At 36.4% G+C, this 19,643-nt stretch overlaps 1 protein-coding gene across 2 annotated transcripts in view; it reads right to left on the bottom strand.

Moving 5' to 3' along the window:
* Nucleotides 1-19,643, bottom strand: part of CDH7 (cadherin 7) — a 116,606-nt gene that overhangs the window by 34,264 nt on the left and 62,699 nt on the right. For both annotated transcript variants that reach the window (XM_037002383.2, XM_037002382.2), the window contains exons 6-7: nt 18,421-18,608; nt 2,153-2,406 (exon numbers count right to left, since the gene is read on the bottom strand). In XM_037002383.2, the coding sequence (XP_036858278.1) occupies nt 2,153-2,406; nt 18,421-18,608 (442 nt within the window). The remainder of the gene's footprint in view (nt 1-2,152; nt 2,407-18,420; nt 18,609-19,643) is intronic.

Below are 19,643 nucleotides of genomic sequence, written 5' to 3'. Positions count from 1 at the left end.
TTAAGTTTACAAAGCAAAAGAACTATTTACACACAATAACATTTAGTTCACTCTGAACAATGTCTGTCTCTGTGAGATTTAGATATTTGAAAATGATGTAAGAGAGCAGTTATCTGAATTTTCAGGTCACCTGCATTAGATTTAAGAAAACAAAAATGAGCTAGAAATATACTGCTGGCCAGCTACACTTTCACTGATGAATGCCATGGATAACTTTACCAAAATCAGCAAAGTCCGACCTTGACCCTTCCTATCTCTGTGCTTCAGGCAGCAGACCAGGGATTCACTTAATTGCTAATTCAAATCACTACCCACATGGTCCTACTTTTCCTTCTTCTTCCCCAAGTGATTCTATCATACTGCCTTTTCTTCAAATATTATAGAGTGAAATATTTACTCACAAAAGCTTTAACAGGATGATACACAAGAAAATGGGTAAAGGAAAAAAAAGAAGATAATATCAATGCAAATAAATCAAATTTTTCTTAAACCCTCCTATGCGTTTAAGTACTGCATTATGATATTTATTAACGTGTCTCTTTTTCCATACACCAAACTTTACGAAATCACTCTCTCTTCTCCCCATTAAATTAAATGACTGAAGCAGAAGTCAGACTACCCTGAGTAGGTGATCTGTGCCTACAGTTGGGCTCTGGTTGGCTGACTGCTCATGATGTAACGAGACTTAAGCGTGTTCCTAAGAGATGTGATAACAAAACCCAAATTCCAGTTGTGCAAGTCAGTAAGACTCAGTGTGTGCAGTGGAGCTTGAGGGAGGGTGCTGGTCTGACAATGACGGCTGGGTTGCTACAGGGCTGAGGGGAAGGCAATCGTATCTGTTACCTTTGTGGCTTCCAGATGTTCTAGTGCCCATTTATGTTCTTAAAAATGGCTTATGATCACCACATTAAAAATAATATAGCTATTCATACAGCCTAAATTCTACAGTATAGATAAACAGTGAGGGTGCTTCACTTTTGAAATAATTGTTTTACACCAATTCCTTACTAGGCTATGGTATTAATGTCAGACAAAAGAGAAGGAAAGGGGAGCACTAGTTGTGTGTGTGTGTGTGTGTGTGTGTGTATGTGTGTGTGTGCATGTGCACCTAAATCAGCTTAGTATGAAGGAGATAAAAGATTAGGAGCTTTTCTGAATTAAGAATCTTTGTCTACATTACAGATATTTTCATGGCATTTTGTAGCCAGTATCAGACTCAGCTCAGAAGTTGGCTCAGAGAACTTAGTATTGTTAAGTATCAGTCAGATCTAAAAGGCTCTTGGCTTACATATAAGGTGAACATATCTGAATATAAAACACTCACTGATTTTTCTACTTTATAGACTTTGTAATCAAAATCCAAACCCACACATTGAAAAGCTGTGCTTATGAACCCAAATTAAGACATTTAATATAATGTCATTTCAAGTATATTCTCTATTTAATATTCACTTAAAAAGACACAATTTATCATGGGCAACCATATACCAACACATGCATGCAAAAAAACATACATGTAAATCTCAGATTATGAATTTTAGGTAGAAAGTGTAGAGCAGAATGTTGTGATATTTTGAAATGCTTAAATATCATCATTCTGTTATTTCTAAAGAGATTAGTTGGTTATAACAATGTGCCTAGTCTTGATATAAGACCACTGAAAGGACATTTAAAAATAATCCTTATATATAGGTAAACATTATTTTACTTTCTATAAATAGAAATAATAAACTAAACAAACATATGCTATCCAAATAGACCAATATGGAAAAAGATTTGTTTAAAAATGAATCCCTAATGTGCATTGTTTATAAAATTAGTTTTCTAGTACATGCAGTATCCTACCACTAGGAGATGCATTATTTCACCTCTGAACACAGTTTTCTTTGAAGGAGCTCAGGATGATTGGCTGAATATCATAAGCTATGGCTTGCGGATAATAACGGATGCCTAAAAATATTGCTACATAATAATGACCTTGGATAATCAGGTGAAACGCTTGTAAATTAGTAAAATGTTGAGTTCTGATCCTATTTCACTTCTGCTGCTATGGCTCAATACAGATACAAAACTGGTTTTATTTGCTATGAAGCAAAAGTATCATAATGTGGAAACATGAGGTTGTGGTAAAGCTGCAGAAAAGGAGTTTTACCTCACAGGGCTGTTGGAAGAATCTGGGTCATGAGCTGCTACAGTGCCAATGATGTTCCCAACTTGGGTAGCTTCCGACACCTCCATGGGGTACAGGGGCGAGGAAAACACCGGGGGCTCATCCACGTCTTCCACCATTATCTTCACGGTAGTCGTGTCACTGAAGGGCCCTAAGCTTAGAAAGCGAGGGTCGGCGTCTTTGTTTGCAGCTTCTATCCGCAGGGTGTAACTTGTTTTGGCTTCAAAATCCAGGTCCTGTAAAGAAAGTTATTAGAGAAATTAAATTACCAATGAAATTGTCAGCAGAGCAAAGCCTTTTCATTTATGAATGTCAATAAGCATAGGAAGGACTCAGTCCTGAAAATGTGCCATCAGCATTTAAAAATAATAAATAATAATGCCAATCAGAATCTGTGCTGCCTTTCTGACTCACAGACTTAACTTTGAGCTAACTGAACCCACTCCGTGGCCATACATGGCATGGACCAATGCAGGTCTTGAGCGTATTATTTGAAAGACAACTGATAAAATTTAAAAATCTTTTCCAACAGGGACCATCAGCGTAACATTCTTCAACTATGTTATTCAACTGCCCTATCTAGGGTGCCAATGAAAGAGAAATTCCATTGAATTTCTCATTTAAAAGATGATTTTCTTTGATTTCAGGGCCTCCCTTCACAGTCCTGCACTTTAAGGCTCTCCAGAAGCACCCAAGGCAGTAAGTGGGGGCCTGCTGAGTTTATCACGGTTCTGAAAACACAACCAGTTCTCAGTGAAGTGCCCATTGTTAGGGCTTTACTGTGCCTCCATTAGCGGTCCCTGAATCTCTTTTCATTTGTATAAGATGGTTGACAGTATGTTCCAGAATCTCTGTTCTGTAAGTGTCCACGAGAATAACATGCTAACGCTTTCCTCAAAAACTGTGACCCAAGTCAAACTGAGTGGCAGCTTATAAAAAAAGTTTTAACGGCAATTAAATGTTGCACCAGTGAGGCACCTTCTGTGAAAAAAAAAATTATACACACGACATGTTAAAGGTGTCTGTGACAATGACATGCCTCTCTTTCTTCAAGGGATACAGAGTCACAGCTTTTTGTGACTTTTAATCTCGATCTCACCAATAAAAAACTGTCCCATAATATTCTTTATATTTAATAATGCAAAACAAAAAGAATTTAAGAAGACTTTGACAGAAATACTATCAAATACAAAGCATAATTTACTTGTCATTTTTACTTAACGGTTATTTAAGAAAAATTAAGAAAAATGGGCTAAAATGTAATGTTAAGAATTGTAATCTAAATTCATCTATCATGTATATGGGCATATGGGTGTGCACACATGTACATATCCATACATCCCAACTCATCTCAAAAGGATGTGATATTAAATAAAACAATGTAGTTATATAAATATAACATAGGATATATCTATATACACACACTTTATATATGGTGTGTGTATATATATATGACATATATATACATGCTGCTTATATACAATATAATACACATATTTACGAACACCCATGTACATATAAAATATAAGCATGTATATTGTGTATATACAGGTGACCCTTGAACAACCAGGGCTTAGAGGTACCAAACCCCTGTGTAGTCAAAGGTCCATGAATAACTTACGACTCCCTAAAACTTAACTACTAATAGCCTACTGTTGGCCAGACGCCTTACTGACAATAAAGTTGGTTAACACATATATTGTGTTATATATATTATATACTCTTACAATAAAGTAAACTAGAGAAAAGAAAATGCTTTCAAATTGTCACATATCTCCAAAAATTTGCCAGTGAATTTACTAAAAAGTGATCCCATGTCAACTATGTGTATGTGTGTGTGTGTGTTTGTGCACAAATATTACAGTAAAGAGATTCCATGGCTCATTTCTAAGTAATACTGAGGGAGAAATGTGTAAGTACTCAGAACAGGTTTACAGGGTCTAGACCAGGGAGCACTTATTGTTTCCTGGCTTCCCACCTGCCCCACCCAGGAGAACACCAGCTCAGACTGTCTGGATCATCACTGGCATTCTCAGTGCCTCTTAGGAGTTTGGTACATAGAAGAGGCTTAATAAATTCCTGTTGAATGAGAAAAAACTAGAATGTAGATATCCAGTCCACAAGAGCCTTACAACTGAACCATACTTTTGTCCTAGAGAATCCCGATGGCTGAAGTGAAAGACAGGGGAAGAAACAGTAAAAGGTATATTGCTTTTCTTGACTATAAAACTAAACGGAACTGCTATGGGAAAATGCATTTGGAATTTTTACCTCAAGTTTCCTGTGAAAAGGCTGGGGCATGTGGGGACAGTGCCCTAAACAATACCTCATTAACAAATGCAGTGATATTTTTATGAGGCCACCTTTTTTGTTGCCTATTATCTTAAAATATTTATAGCCCAGTGATTCAACCAAAGGTGAAAATGAGAACCACCCAGGGGAACTTTCTAACACATGCCTGGCGCCCCTTCCAAGATTTGTTTCAGCAGATCCAGTATGAGGCACATGCCTATATATTTTTAAAAGGCTCATCAGGTAAATGTGATGCACATCTTCTTGTAAGAAACTGACCTCATCATTAAAATTTTCTTGGGCCTATACATGTAACCCAATACTTAATTTGGGTTCTGCTAACAAACCATTCTTATTTATCCAAATACATTTATTTAGAAACTCTAAATGTACAAATATTTTGGATACTAACCTATTTAGCTTGTTCTTACCTTGCTTATCCAATTGACAAATTATAGGAGAAATCCTATTTTTATGTATGTGTCCACATATGATAGCTTGTGTTAAAAATTCCTGTGTATCATCAGTTTTTAAATCAATTCAAAACCACAAATTTGAAGACACTCATTTAGGTTTACCAAAAGGGACACAGAGTTGTCCTGTACACAAGTAAAAGTTTGACGACTTAGGAGAGAATCATTTAAAATTTACTGCACAAATGAAAGCCATTATTTTATAGCACGTTGTTTTTTGAAATGTGTCTAAAACACGACAACATGAGGTATTGACATCTGGCTGCCAATGAATCATAAAGAAATGGTATCATGCATGATGATTGGTTGCCTGAAAGCTTTATGAAAATAAAGCAATAAAAAAATTCATATGAATGGCTATGAATCAAGATTACAGATAAAAGGAATTGCTACACGAAATGATATCCAGAGCAACTCCGAATAAGCTAGACATCTAGTTCCCAAAGAGGGATCTGGTGTGATGGATAGGGTATTAAACGAACTGAAGAAAAAGCTTCTGCAATGAAATTTTAATTCCCATTTCTCTTTCTTCTTGATTTCTCTATATAAGTAATACATTCCCTAACTATTGGATTTAATGAGCAAGGTTATATTTGGGGGGAAAAAGTTAAAATAACAAATGTAGACCCAAACTAGCGATGCCATCAGAGCCATTCTGGGACCTCTAGAGTTCGCTTTGTCATCTGTCAAGTGACATCTATGTCAGACACACTGAAAGAAAGCAGCAGACTTGTGTGGTATATTCTTTCCCAAACTATAAAATAGATTGTTTCAATTTATTGTCACTGAAGGATGACGGACTTTAGGATTAAAAGAAATAAGCATTAAGACTGTGGCAGGGCTCAGCAACCTTTTCCTGTAAGGACCAGATAGTCAATAATTAGGTTTTGCAGGTCACGTGTTCTCTGATACATGTAAGTGAATTCGTGTGGCCAGGTGCCTATCACACTTCATCTACAGGCACGAAAACCTGAGTTGTACATAACTTTCATGTATCACTTAACATTCTTCTTTTGATTTTTTTTCAATCATTTAAAACTGTACCGCAATCCTTAAGTTATGAGCTGTCCACAAAGACGCAGGCCATTTTTGGCCAATCCCGACCCCGGAGGCTTCAGAGAAGCTTACCTTTCCAGATCAGATACTAAATCCTCTTCTTCCCAACCTTTTCCCTGCAATTAAAATGAACTACTCTAGCTGCACGTATCACCTGCTGCTCCTTCCTTCTCATGTCAGTTTGCCATTCCTCTTGACTTTTTTTTTGAGACCAACTATCACCTTTCTTTGTGAGTGTTCCCATAAGCCCCTTACCTAACTAAAAAAATAAAACTTTATATTGAGAGCTAACTACAAACATGGAGTTGTACACACAGCGTTAATGTGCATCAGAAAAGACGCAAGGGCAAGCTGGTTCTATTGACACAAAAACCCAACATCAGAGTTCTAGTGAAAGCCCAGAATTACAGCTGTGCTGGGGGCGGGCACATTATGTAAACTCGAGTCCATGTCCATCCACCACCCATTCCCTTTCTGACTAAGAAGCGGGGCATTCCTAGGGCTCTAGGAATAATTAGGGCATCATTTTGTAAGATATTATCACATTTTAGATACCTGGCCTCATCACCGACCCCACAGGATTGCTGCAAATTATTTATAAATTTAAAGCACCTAGAACAGTGCCTGATACAGGGAAATCACTGTAAAAATATTTGCTGTGTTATTATTATACTATGACTAGTGCCATTACTTCCCATTAGGTTATGAGCATATGAAATGCAAAGTAAAGACTACGTCTTTCTCTTCTGTTTCCCCCATGACACCTAGGCCTCCGTCTTCAGTAAAGTCAGCTTATAATAGTCATCTCTTGAATTAAAAAAAAAAGAAAAAAAAGTGGGGTCTAAATAGTTCCCGTTGACATTTTTAGCTTCTTCCATAGCAAAACCAAAGCTGAAATATAATCTTGAATCATTTAATGAAATCATTGCACTTTATTTTTCTTTCTCCATGTAGCCTGGCTTCTTGTCTATAGCCAAATAGGCTCTCATTTAAGCTCAATGTTAAGATCTTGCACTTTTGACCGAAGCTGTTTGCAAATGTTTGGGAACTGATCCAGGGTAAATCCTTCTGGAAATGCTTCCTTCGGTTCTTTTAATGGCAGCAAGGTGCCACCAGGGCTTGTCAGTGTGTGTGCACACAAGCACATGTCTATATATTTAGTCTCTTGTGTTTAATGTTGATTTTTGCATAGAAACACTAAGACTGCTTGTCATCTTTAAAAACAGTTTTTTCTTTGGAGATTCCAGCCATTTTGCCATTTTTTAGATCAAAGCACATCCTGTTGCTTTCAATATTCTCACTACTTCTTGATCAATATAAGTCTTTTTTCCTAAGTAAATGGGCTTAACTGAGACCATGCCTATGAAAAAATAACCCTCAATCATAACTTTCTCTTTATGATTATCTTAACTCTACCTAAATCTACTACTTCCTGGAACTTTAAAAGTGATCTACAATCTTGAAAAATGTATCTTAGCAAGAACAATTCTGTACATTTAAATACAACTGTAAAAGTTACAAAGTTATTCCCCAAGCACTTTCCGAAAGCAACACACACCTTTATCTGCACCACTGCCATTAGTCCCTCCTTTCCCCGGGCTGTGCCCCGAGCGGGCTTTAGTGCTACCTTCAGCTTGACTGAATTCAGTCAGGCTTCTTCCCGATTCTAGGGCCCCTGACCTCTCTTTTCTTAGAGCAGTTACTTTAGAAAACCAGTTCTCTGCCCCTCTGAGACGTGAATTTTTTTAAAACCTCTAACCATTGTTAACAGCCCCTGAATACCTTCCTTCAGGAACCTCAGTTATCTGCAAGGAAGACAGCGCCTCTAGCAGCTCGCTTCTGCCGAGGGCGGGAGCAGCCTTCTCAGGGAGCCTTGCTCCAAGTTGTAAAACCACCTCCCCGCCATCATGAAGATACAGGAAAATTTACTTTTCCTTTGGGTAAAGCCAATTAGCAAACACAGATGCCCTCTGCACTCCCACTCCCTCACCCGCCCATCCCACCACACTGTAAAGATCTCCAGCCCTTTGTCTCACCTGGGTTGTTTAGACTGAATTGGGGCCTCCTTCCCTGATTCAATACCCTTAAGTCTCGCCTGACCTGTTCAGCTCTGTCCAGAGTGATTTTTGCTTTGACAGTTGCAAGTGATTTAACAGCTGTATGAAATTCTAATTGTCTTGAAATTTTTTTGTGAATCATAAAACATACCTGTATTGGGCAATTAAGTATTTTTATAGAGAAGGAAAGGTATTTTCCAAACTGTTATATGTATGATTCAGTATTTGGAGGCTGCCTGGGGATGCCTTCATCATGGCTTATAACGGGAAGATGATCCTGGAATACGTCATTGGGCTCAATTAACCACAAGGGCCCTTACGAGAGGCGGGCAGGAAGACTCAGAAGGAAGAGGTGTGGTCTGAGAACCAGAGGATGCCAAGAGCAGGTGTTTAAAAAGAGTGGCAGTTAATCCCAGAAAGATGGCAAAGGCAGAACGTGGGGTAAAGCCCCATAAACCAGGCACAGGAAGCAAGCGGTCCACACGGGAGTGCTGAGATTCAGGAGAGAGAGAAAAAGGGCTGTTATCCCCAAAATGCGTGCTGCCCTCCTGTAGTATTTTAACTTAACTTGAACGCAGAACGCCTAGGTCGGCCTACCCAGATTCTTACCCATACTAATTAACAGATGACTTGCTTTCTCGTTTATGTTCTGTTTTCTGGCTCAGCTTCTCACAGAAATGCTCCACTTTGACTTCAGTATTAATTTCCTCCTGTTGCAATAACAAACTTCCACACATGCAGTGGCTTCGGAAACATTCCTTTGTTCTCTTGCAGTCTGGAGGTCACAAGTGTCAAGCTAGATGTCGGCAGGGCTGTGTTCCTTCTGCAGGCCTCAGGAGAGAATCGTTCCAGCTTCTACAGGCCACACGTTCCTTTCCTCCGCATATGGGCATCGGTGCATCCTCTGGTTCTCGTATCACATCTCTTCCTTTGACTGAATCTTCCTGCCTGCCTCTCTCATAAGGGCCCTTGTGATTACACTGAGCCCAATGACATATTCCAGGATCATCAGCCCATTATAAGCCCCTTAACTGAATCTGAAAAGTGCCTTTTGCCACATAAGGTGAAATTGCAGGTTCCAGGGATTAGGACATTGATATTATTTGGGGTAGGGCTCCTCTGTGTACCACAACCTCCTACTGTGAATTCAGGTAGACTGTTTTGATTTTATAAGCCAAAAATAAACACAAACCTTGCAAAGGACTATAGTCCTACCCAGTGTCTAAAACCCAGTTCACATTAGAGCTCAGATTGACTCCCTTACTGTGCCAGGATCTCCACTGCCACCGGGCATACTGACTGTACCCAGTGACCCCCACAGAAAGGTCCCATACATTTTCAGGAAAGCTGAGTTCAGATTACAACTCAACGATAGTGTACCTTATGCTTTCCTGGGAACCTTCTTCAAACAGTGGCAAATATTAACTGACTTTGAGCCACACAGTTACTTTGTGAGTAATGCAGACAGTGCACAGAAGACTAGTGGAAGTCAGCTGATCTGAGAGTCAATCTGACCTTTGTCATTTTGTGTCAGTGTAACCGGAAGGTCTTTTAGTTTCTCTGGAGCAGAGCTGGGCTCAAAATCTTTTTTCTACCTTCCTAATGTCCACAATATTTCATTGCTCCTCTCTTTTCATATATATTTTCCCCCTTACTCCTTGAATCTGGGCTGACCTATCTTGCTCTGATCAATATAATGTGTTGGAAGTGACTCTACTAATTTTGGATATCAGCGTCAAGAGAACATGTGTCGTCTGTTCTTAAATTCTTGGAACAAACCCAGGTTAGCCACTGACAGTGAAAGGCACATGTCAAGCCCCTGCCTCTCGTCCCAGCAGGCAGCCTTCCTCTCTCGATAACACATGCAGTTCCTTGTATTTACTGCAACATGAATTTTTATTTATTTGCTTTGCCCATCAGTTATTTTTAAACTCTTAAAATACCTTATTCCTGGAAGAATAAAACAATTTACCTTACCTGAATCTTTCCCTGCCCTTCTAACTTAAAGTTTCCAGTTTCATCAAGTAATGTCCAAATCATTCTCTCCCTCATTTTATATACATGCCTTACGGATGTTCTCAATTGTTCCTTTAATTTTAATTGCCATGCGTATGCCTATGACTCCCAAACCTGAATTTCTACTTCAGACCTCTCCCTGGTTCTGCGACCACTTACTCATGACCTCCTAGACGTATTTACCAGATGTCACAAGTACCTCAAATGTAATATATCCCAAATAATATTAATCATCTCCACACTCCCATCCTGAAGGAACAGCACAATTACTTATCCAGTTATTCATAGTAATTTCACCCTTAAATTCTTTCTCCCACTTTCCTTATACAGTCACTAAATCCTGTTACCTATTTCTTAAATATCTCTTTGAATCCTACCATTGAAACTAATTTAGGAAATAACACCACAGGAAAAGGCAGAAGGAAAATTGTACATTATTTGTGACTTGTGCTAAGCGAAAAAAAGAAGAAGAATGTATGATGGACTCACTGGAAAATGCCTTTGAAATACACATATTCTGAGAACACTGCTCTGATGTGGGGAAATCAAAGAAAACACAAAATACTTCTAAGCAAACATGGTCTTAGTCTCTTTGAAGGAGTCTATCATGTGGTGACATTTACATTACTAGCAGAGTATTGATTTCTTATTTTCTTTTTAAGACCCTAAATTCATCTCTAATCTTGATTGTTCAAAAGCTAGTAAGTTTAAACCTTAATAAGCAAATAACAGTCTATATACCTGCACCTGTGCATAACAATTAAAATAATGTTAGGATCTACTTAACTATACACAGTAACAATCACTTGAATAAATTGGAAAATGCATTCTGTAATTCAGAAGCTCACTAAATGAGAGTTACTGTATTAATCTTATCCCATGCAGCCTTTAGAATTAAAATAATCCAAAATGGATGCCTTTTCACAGTCAAATGAGAGGAACATCTTTGCTCCATTTTGAGAAATGTGCCTCCATGGCAGCAGGATTAATTGAATAAAATCTTTAAAAGAAACATGTAATGAGAAGATGAAAAGTAAATTGGAAATGCTGTGGGTTTGATTTTCCTCCACCACACATCAGCAGCTTTTTATGAAATGCTGAAATACATACTTGACTCTGGGAATTAGCTCCTCATTATTGCAAGTATTAGACAAAGGACACATTTCAATAACAAGACAGTAAACCACAGATCTTAGAAGTGTGTGCCGCTGAGTTCAAGGCTGAAAGGACACTATGCATAACTCCTCCTCCTGCAGCAAATGAGGCCGGCCTCATTATCAATACCTCCATATTAACACTCCATTATTTGGTGGTTTGGACCTCATCCAGGCTTTTTTAGGACAGGAATATGAGGAGATTATGAAGATAGCACAGAAATGACTTGAAGAAGCTTAAGTACGTCATTTGACAGTGTGACAATGTGAGTCATCAAACAAGTCATCCAGGTGCCAGGCTGAATGTGTACTTATCTTTCACAAGAAATGTATCTTGAAAATGCTCATTCTTTACTGTATTGTAATGCTACAGTAATGCCTTTATAGAAGCAAAATTCTGTATTTAATTCCAACTGAGGTCTTATATTGGAAACTAAAGTACATTAGAGGAAGAATTGCCATATCTCAAAGGAAAAGGAAAAGACTAAAACTTCCCTCACTGTAAATTATGATACAGAAATGTAAACAGAAAGAACCTTGGTGAAAAGAAAAGTCATAGTTTTCAATCACATGGGATAATATTTATGTTTATGCTTTGTGAACAAACATTGGAGCCCTTGGTAATCATCAAATCATTTATAAATGTCCACAAAAATAGCTTGCATTTTAATTGTTTAACACTGTAGTTTGTAATCATTTTTAAATATTTAAAATATATAATCATGTTTATTCCTAATGCATAGAAAGCATAAATCATGAAAAAAATAATTCTATGGCAACACCTACAGAAATTTTTAACCTTATGGGGACTGCAAACTTGGTCATTTTAATAAACATTTTTTATATAAGACATTGGGGCAATAACAACAGAACTGAAAGTAATCTTCCACAATTCTGTACTTACTTTTCTTTTTCCAACACTTTTAAAAAATATATTTTTCTGTTCTTCTCCTTGCGCTCCTAAGTTCACCCTATGCAAAGTCTAGCATATGTAAATGTTTCAAGATACAACAATAACTTGCTCAGATTGTAGTAAATCTCATTATAACCATGATGGTGCACTGTTAATGAAAAAGCAATGGACTATAGTTTTATTATACTATAGAGCAGAGAGAAAATAAGTTCATATGATTATCAAGCATAGTTCACAGGTACAAAATTACCTAATTCCAAAAGAAATGACTCTATTTATTGGAACTCGATTATCCAAATGTGAAGTAACATTTAGAGACATTCAGAATCATCAGAATTCATACATATATCTCTAACAAAAATCTTGTCAACATCCTTAGTGGTGCCTGGTTGCAAACTTTTTCCCATTGTTAGGAAAGACTGGAAAACCTAACAAAAAAAAGGTTCATTTTTATGGACTACCCAAGGCATTCTATTGTTCAGTTCGGTGAAAAATTAAAAATACTTCTGAGAAAAATGGAAGATTTCATTTTGTCTTCTTCCAGAATTTCTTGGTTTTAGAATGCCTCTGCAACTCAGACTCAAAAAAAATGCCTCCTTTTTCACAAGATGAGTCCACTATTCTCTGGTACAGGAAGAATATGCTGAATTGAAGGGACTCATGTTTCCTTGTGAGGAACTTCTGGAAATGTTTTACGTGGAATGGAGTAGAGTACAGACCCCAAGTTCACTGAAATCTTGATAAGTAGAATTGAAAAATCAACATTCTGTCCTGGAGGGCCATAGGCAGTTGTTAGCTCTGACAGAGAGTCAGAAAATCTTAAGGACAGACTTCCTTCATTCTGAGAAAACCACTCCAAAGAGACTTCAGTTAAAAAAAAAAATGTAAGCAAAGGCACTCTTCTGAAATAGGGAATTGAGGTACTGTTGGTCTCATGATGGAAAAGCATTTGGAGTTGGAAGTAAAGATTCCTTTTTGGAAGCCAGCACACTACACTGCATAAAAATGGAGGTTTTTAAGGATGTGGACAAGAGGTATGGGCATTCCACAGACATCTCCTTGTGGGCTGAAGCCACTGTGGTTGGTCTGAAAACCAGAGCTCATACACCTGTTCTCATGAGCTACAGTGATGCTATTGATGTTTAGCTTACTATTGCAGCTCTCGTTATTGAAAGCGCTCATTAATTCTAACACCTCTTCAATGATTTCTTTTAGAGTTTCTAAGTAAATAACCTTATTAATGATGATGTCACTGCTTCCTTTCAATTTGTTGTACCACTTTCTTATTCCCCTAGTATAAGGTAGATTATTTTCAATCTAGTTGGACTAAAAAAAATAAAGTGGTATCAAGTTTTAAACAGGAATTTTAATAAAAAGGGAGGATTCAAGAATGAAGAAACTAGAAGCAGCTCGTGAGCTCAGGAGCTATTAAAATAGTTTTGGAGCGAAACCATGATAGCCAGCCTTAGGATAGTGACAAAGAGAGTAGAAAAAACATATACACAGCCATGAGCTATTACGGATTAAGAAGAGGCAAGAAAAGAAACTAAAAATGACTCAAGGCTTTAAAAGTTTTTAAAAAGTGTGCTAATTTGATTATGACCAGGGAAGTGACATTTTGAAGGTATATTAGTATTGATAGTCTTTTTAATACAGTCCAGTCCTTTGGAAAGAAGAATGCTTGAAACGAGTTAGAATGATTGCAGTTCCAATACTATGAGCTCAAGAAAAGTCTTTAAAAAAATTGTTATTTCCTATTCCATAGAATATTCTACTATAGCTGGACCTTAAAATACCTTTAAATATTTATTATTCATAATCCATTCTTACTTGCAAATCATTGTCCATGTATGTTTCTTTTGCTGCAGCGGCCTTGCCAAGGAGGCATGAGGAGCCCTTCGCTGGGCTGCCTCTCGCTGCTGCCACCGTCTCCTTCTATGTTAGACTCCAGGAAAACTGTCCTACTTTGAATTCTCTGAACTTAACACGCTTCGCCTGTGGCGAATCTTTACACAGGTGGTTAACTTTGGGAGGAAGCCTCCCTTTCCCCGCCTAGCTGGGGAAGAGTTATTTACACAGTCTTGGACTCCTTCCTCAGCCATGTTCAAGTCTTAGAGGCCAGCTGGCTGGCCAAGTGGGGCCTGAGCTCTCCTGCACACGCTGCCGCGGAGCTTTGGATATCCACCCACATGCCCGTGGCCACCGCCGATGAACAAACGCTGGCACTTGTGGAACCAAGACATCTTCATTACACTTTTATCAGACCAACTCCGAGGGACACACACACCCTTCCTTGAACAAGAAAAACAAATTGTACAGACAGTTTTACCTCCCTTGTTGACCTGCTTGGATCAAAGAAGAAAGAATGGAAACAATTTGCCAGATTTGAAAGCTGAGTGAGGTGAAATGGGCACGGGGGCAGAGCAGAGGTGCGTCCACAGGAGGGGATGGGGTAGAGCCAGGGGGAGCCGGGGCTCTTCCGGGAACCAAACGTGCCGCAGTGTCCGCTCTGGGCCTCCCAACGCGACTGCGGAATAGTGGGACGTGCACCTGGCGAACACAAGTCTCATGACTCTAGGGGTCCACTAGTTCTCTGATGTCCATATAAGGAGTTGGAATATGAACCTTACTTAAAGTATCTAAACAGGACAAACGTGAATTGCATTTTTTAGGAAAATGCTCGAAAATGAAAAAACTATGGATTAATAGTTTTTCATCTAAAAACCAATGAACTTGTATTAGCATAAATCATTTTTGTAAGTGAAAAAAATCAGTACTCACTGAGTCTGAACTGCAGAGAAAAGTAAATATATCATTTCCACTTTTTAATCATCACTTACCGGGACTACCTACTTATGTTTGTTTATTTCAATATTGGTAAGAACCCTGAGAGCTGGACTAGTTAGACCCTGGAATGTATTATCAGACAATGCAAAATCACAATTTTAAAAAATGACTTTGGGGGCATAGGGAGTTTTGGAAATGAAACTTAGGCTGATTATGCCAAGTAATTTCCACAGTGTTTAATATTTTCTCAGAAGGAGAGTAGGAGGAAATTGTGAAGCAACATTTGCTAACTGTAAAGATGTTCAGTATGAATAACACTGTGAAATTTTATTTCCATGTAGATATTATCTGCACATTATCAATATCATATATATATACTTTAAGTTAATTATTTCAAATAGCGAATTCTCAGATGACCTATCTTAATAAATATGCATTCTATTATAACAATTATCAAAATTTTGCAGAAGTCTCATGTTATCTGTTACTATAGTCTATTTGACTTTCTGAATCACCGGTTTTGCCCTAATATGGTAGATACATCCTTCACACATAGATAAAACTTAAACTTATCACACCAATCTTCCCCATGAGCAAAGTCAGAACAATGTCAAACCGTGTTTAAAAGTACTAAACCATTCCTCATTTCTTAGCCTAATATTGTTTGTATAAACAATGTTTTACTAGACTCAAAATGATATCTAAAATCAAGTTAGCTTCAACACCTGGACATCTGGTGGGGGTGGGGGGCAGTGTCTTTGGAAGGCCTACATTTAACCTTAATGTGATTTTTTGATCCCTGAGATAGTTAACTCAATTCTATACTTTAGAATAGCCCAGAATCAACAAGATTTGCTTTATTAAGTAGTTTACTGGTTATTTATACCACAGCAGTAAAATTGTGAAATTTTCCACCATCATTGTTTCTCAAAGTTCTGTATACTGCATATGCTTAATTATTACAAACAATTATTGACATGATGTAAGGGACAAGAAAGAAACAAAGGACAAAAATTAGATGGTATTCATATATGAGAAATCACTGGAGAAAATAAAATTTTTAGTTGCCAAGAATTTAAACTGAAAATAACACTACTTTGACCTCATACTTAGCACCAGAAATTATTAAAACTCCTAGCTACCTTCTCATAATGACTAAATTTTAAGTCTTTAATTACTAATTACTGAGTATTTAGTAAGTATAAAACATCCTTCCCGTGGCTGTGTATGGCTAGGAATTCTCTAGCATCCAAAATAAAAAATCCATTAATCTAAATGTTTAAAGGATTTAGAATGTTTTTGAATTTTAACTCATTAGATGGGGGATGATGTCTTTTTTTATACCTGAGAAAGTTTCAATAATACACTAAATCTAAGCCCACTGACTGGTATCTGTGACTTATTTCTACTTCAGACAAGAATTTTCATCCACAGCAATACTCAAAGTAGATTATGAAGAGCTGTTAATGAAATATATTTTGGTTTGGCCTTGTAATAAAAATACTATGAGTCTAATAACACTGCAATTATACCATATTGTTAACATTGTTACACACTGCACATTGTAAAATGCATATTATATTGTAAAATGGTAAAGATGAGATCCAGAAATAATTACTGTTAACATTTTAACATTTTTTTTGCAAACTTTCATTCTATAGAAATGCAATTTTCATAAAATTTGAATCATAGGGTTTGTAAAGTTTGGATACTGCTTTTTATTACATATATATAATATTTTATACAATCATATCTACATTACATATTTACATTATATATTTTATATCATAATTACCCATTTACTTAATATGCTAGGACAGTGTTATATCATTTCAACAATGTTCAATATTATGTAATATGGCAATATCATGAATTATTTAGCCATTTTTTCTTCTGTTGAAAACTTTTAAGTTTGATGTGTTCTCTATACTAAAAATACTTCGAGATTGTTTAGAAAATCAAGTAAATAAAGCCTTTAAATTACCCAAAATAAAGCGTAGCAGATATTAATCCCTACCTATGACAGTAATAATTACGTTATTTTTATCACAGAAATTAATTTTCACCTTGAGTTCTTTTTCTTGAGTTCTGTGCTTGAGACTAAATGTATTCTTATCCAGTTTCTTTTTATAGTTCCCTTTTTAACTGTTAAATCTCTAAAGCTCAAGAAATAATATTAAGGAATTGAGAATAAATTGTTCCTATTACTGAATCAAATATATTATATCAAATATATATTTGCATATATATAAAAATTTCCTCAATAATTTATGCTATCTCATTGTGATATATGAAATATATATACATGTTCAATGAAAATCACTTCCGTGTATATTTACAAATTCTTATATATGAGCAGATTGATTTCAGATGAATCTTTGAAATCTTTGAGCAGCACTACTGTACTTTGTTGCATTCCTTTGATTTTAGACAACAAAACAAAACATTTTACTAACAGTTGGCCTATCCTAGTTATTAAAACTTTTTTACACAGACTGTTACCAGCTGAGCTAAAGCAGCATCTGTCCACTGGAAATAATTGCAGAAATGTTTTGGCCATTGGCTTGAAATCAAGCATATGTTTTCCTATAACAACTAAAATATAACATTCTTTATTGATGTGTGTTAATTGTTAAGGAGTATTAATTACAGAGTTATACACCTGGATTGTCAGACTAGCATAAAATCCTAGTATATTGGTGCTGGTTGGGGGGAGGTTCATAAATATTTTAATTTTTAGTGTTTCAAATATTTGAGAAAACTATATCCTGCAATAATTGCTTTTTTTTTAAATTAGCATTTGTCAAAGATAATATCTATACAGAATAGAGACAGTAAGTTCATTTTCTCTCCTATCAATCAGTTTTGGGAGTGAACTTAAATATACCACAGCAAAAAGTCTTTAGTTTGGATTACGATTTTCTATCTCCTTTGCACTTACATTAAAGAAATTATGATAGGCCTCACAACTTTCCATGCTCTATGAATTCTTCAAGGACTTCAATTACTATAACTTTTAAAAAGGAATAATTGGTAATGTAGCAAGTCTTCAACATTTTGGTTTCTATTTCTGAGTTTGTTTATATTACTTTTCTGAATGTGGAGCGTTTGTCTAGTTTGCTTACAAAGGCTATTCATTGACTTCAGGGTTTCATTCCTGGAATAATCAACTACGAAGCATATTCATCTCTCACCAGAGGTCATTTAGAACAGCACATTTGCTAGTCTTACAGAGCTATAGATAAGGGCTATGAGTTAACTATTAGAATAATATCAATGGAGTGTTGATTACAAATGTCATTCAAGATTCTCTATGATTCTGACACCTAAAAATAAAAATAAATGCATAGCTTTTCTTCCTAAAATTAAAATAACAATATTGTTATTGTTCCATATGGTCATTCATTTTGTCTAATACATTCTTCCATCAAAGCCACCATGGCTTCTCAGTAATCTCTGTGACGCTATCCGCAAGAAAATAACAATTAAAATAAAGTATTACCTTTTGTATCGTAATGATTCCTTCCTGTGTATCTTTGTCAACAGAAATCTTGAAAATCCCTAATCCATCACCATCCACAATTTTGTACTCCATTTCAGCGTTAGTTCCTATGTCTGCGTCAGCAGCTTTAATTCTGGCCACAACGGAAGCCACTGGCAATGACTCTGGGACGTTATACTGGTAAGACCCTGCGAAATTCAAAACAAGAAATGAACAAAACCTTACACCAAACTAACCAGTGAAAAATTACCTACGGGTATTTTGCACCCTCTTTGCCTAATTTGTGTTCATTTATATTTTTTGATAAAAAAAGATGCTGAAGCAATATGACACAATTGACAAATCTCATATCACCTCAAGAAATTTCATGAAGATAACTAGATAATAGTCGATATGTTAACAGCAGAAATAGATGGCCTGAGGAAAGGCATGGGAAGAAATCTCCATTTCTGTATTTCTAGTGATGAGAAATAGGCTATTTTAATGATAAAAATAAATTTAAACTAATTATGATAATCATTGAATATAATTAAAACATAACATACATACTAAAAATGTCTAAAAACTAGTATTGCTGAAGCTTTAAATGGACAATTACGGCCTAGTACTTTGCTCTGATTACTTGGGATTGAAATTTAGTTAACAGATTCTTTTATCAAAAATGTTTCAGAAAACTAGATAAGGAAGTTTATGAGACAATATCAGTCTTATTTTGGCTCATTAATTTAGTAAGGATAAGAATGATTTGTGTGACTTGTGTGCAGAACTGATTTGGGGCACAGCGATAATAAGAGGAAAGACATTATGTGGTGGAGAGAAAAGCAAAAAAAGAAAGAGTGACTTGGAACTTCTGTAAAACTCCTCACCATCCCTCAACTCAAGAAAAAACAAAAAAGTTTGGGAAGCAGCTGAAGTTCATGAACTATCCCTTTGAAAGCAGGGAACTCCCCCAACACTTCCTTCCTACACCATTTTCACTAATCATCTAGTTTTCCCTATTTTCTCCACCCTATTCCATCTCCTTTTGGTTTTCAAATGTGGTACACTTTCACTTTCACTTATGGAGAGAAAAGAAAGGGTTTCCTTTGAGAAAATAGAGGAAAGAAAATGTCTCCATATAGAGGGACTGTATTTTAGGCTGAGAATCACTGCTATTTGTAACTTTCTAAATTTTGTGAAGTGACTGATTTTTCAAAAAAAAGAAATGGTTACAAATGATATTC

This window comes from Manis javanica, chromosome 9, assembly GCF_040802235.1.
Source record: "Manis javanica isolate MJ-LG chromosome 9, MJ_LKY, whole genome shotgun sequence".
NCBI classification, from domain to species: Eukaryota; Metazoa; Chordata; class Mammalia; order Pholidota; family Manidae; genus Manis; species Manis javanica.
This window is presented reverse-complemented; position numbering and strand designations above follow the sequence as displayed.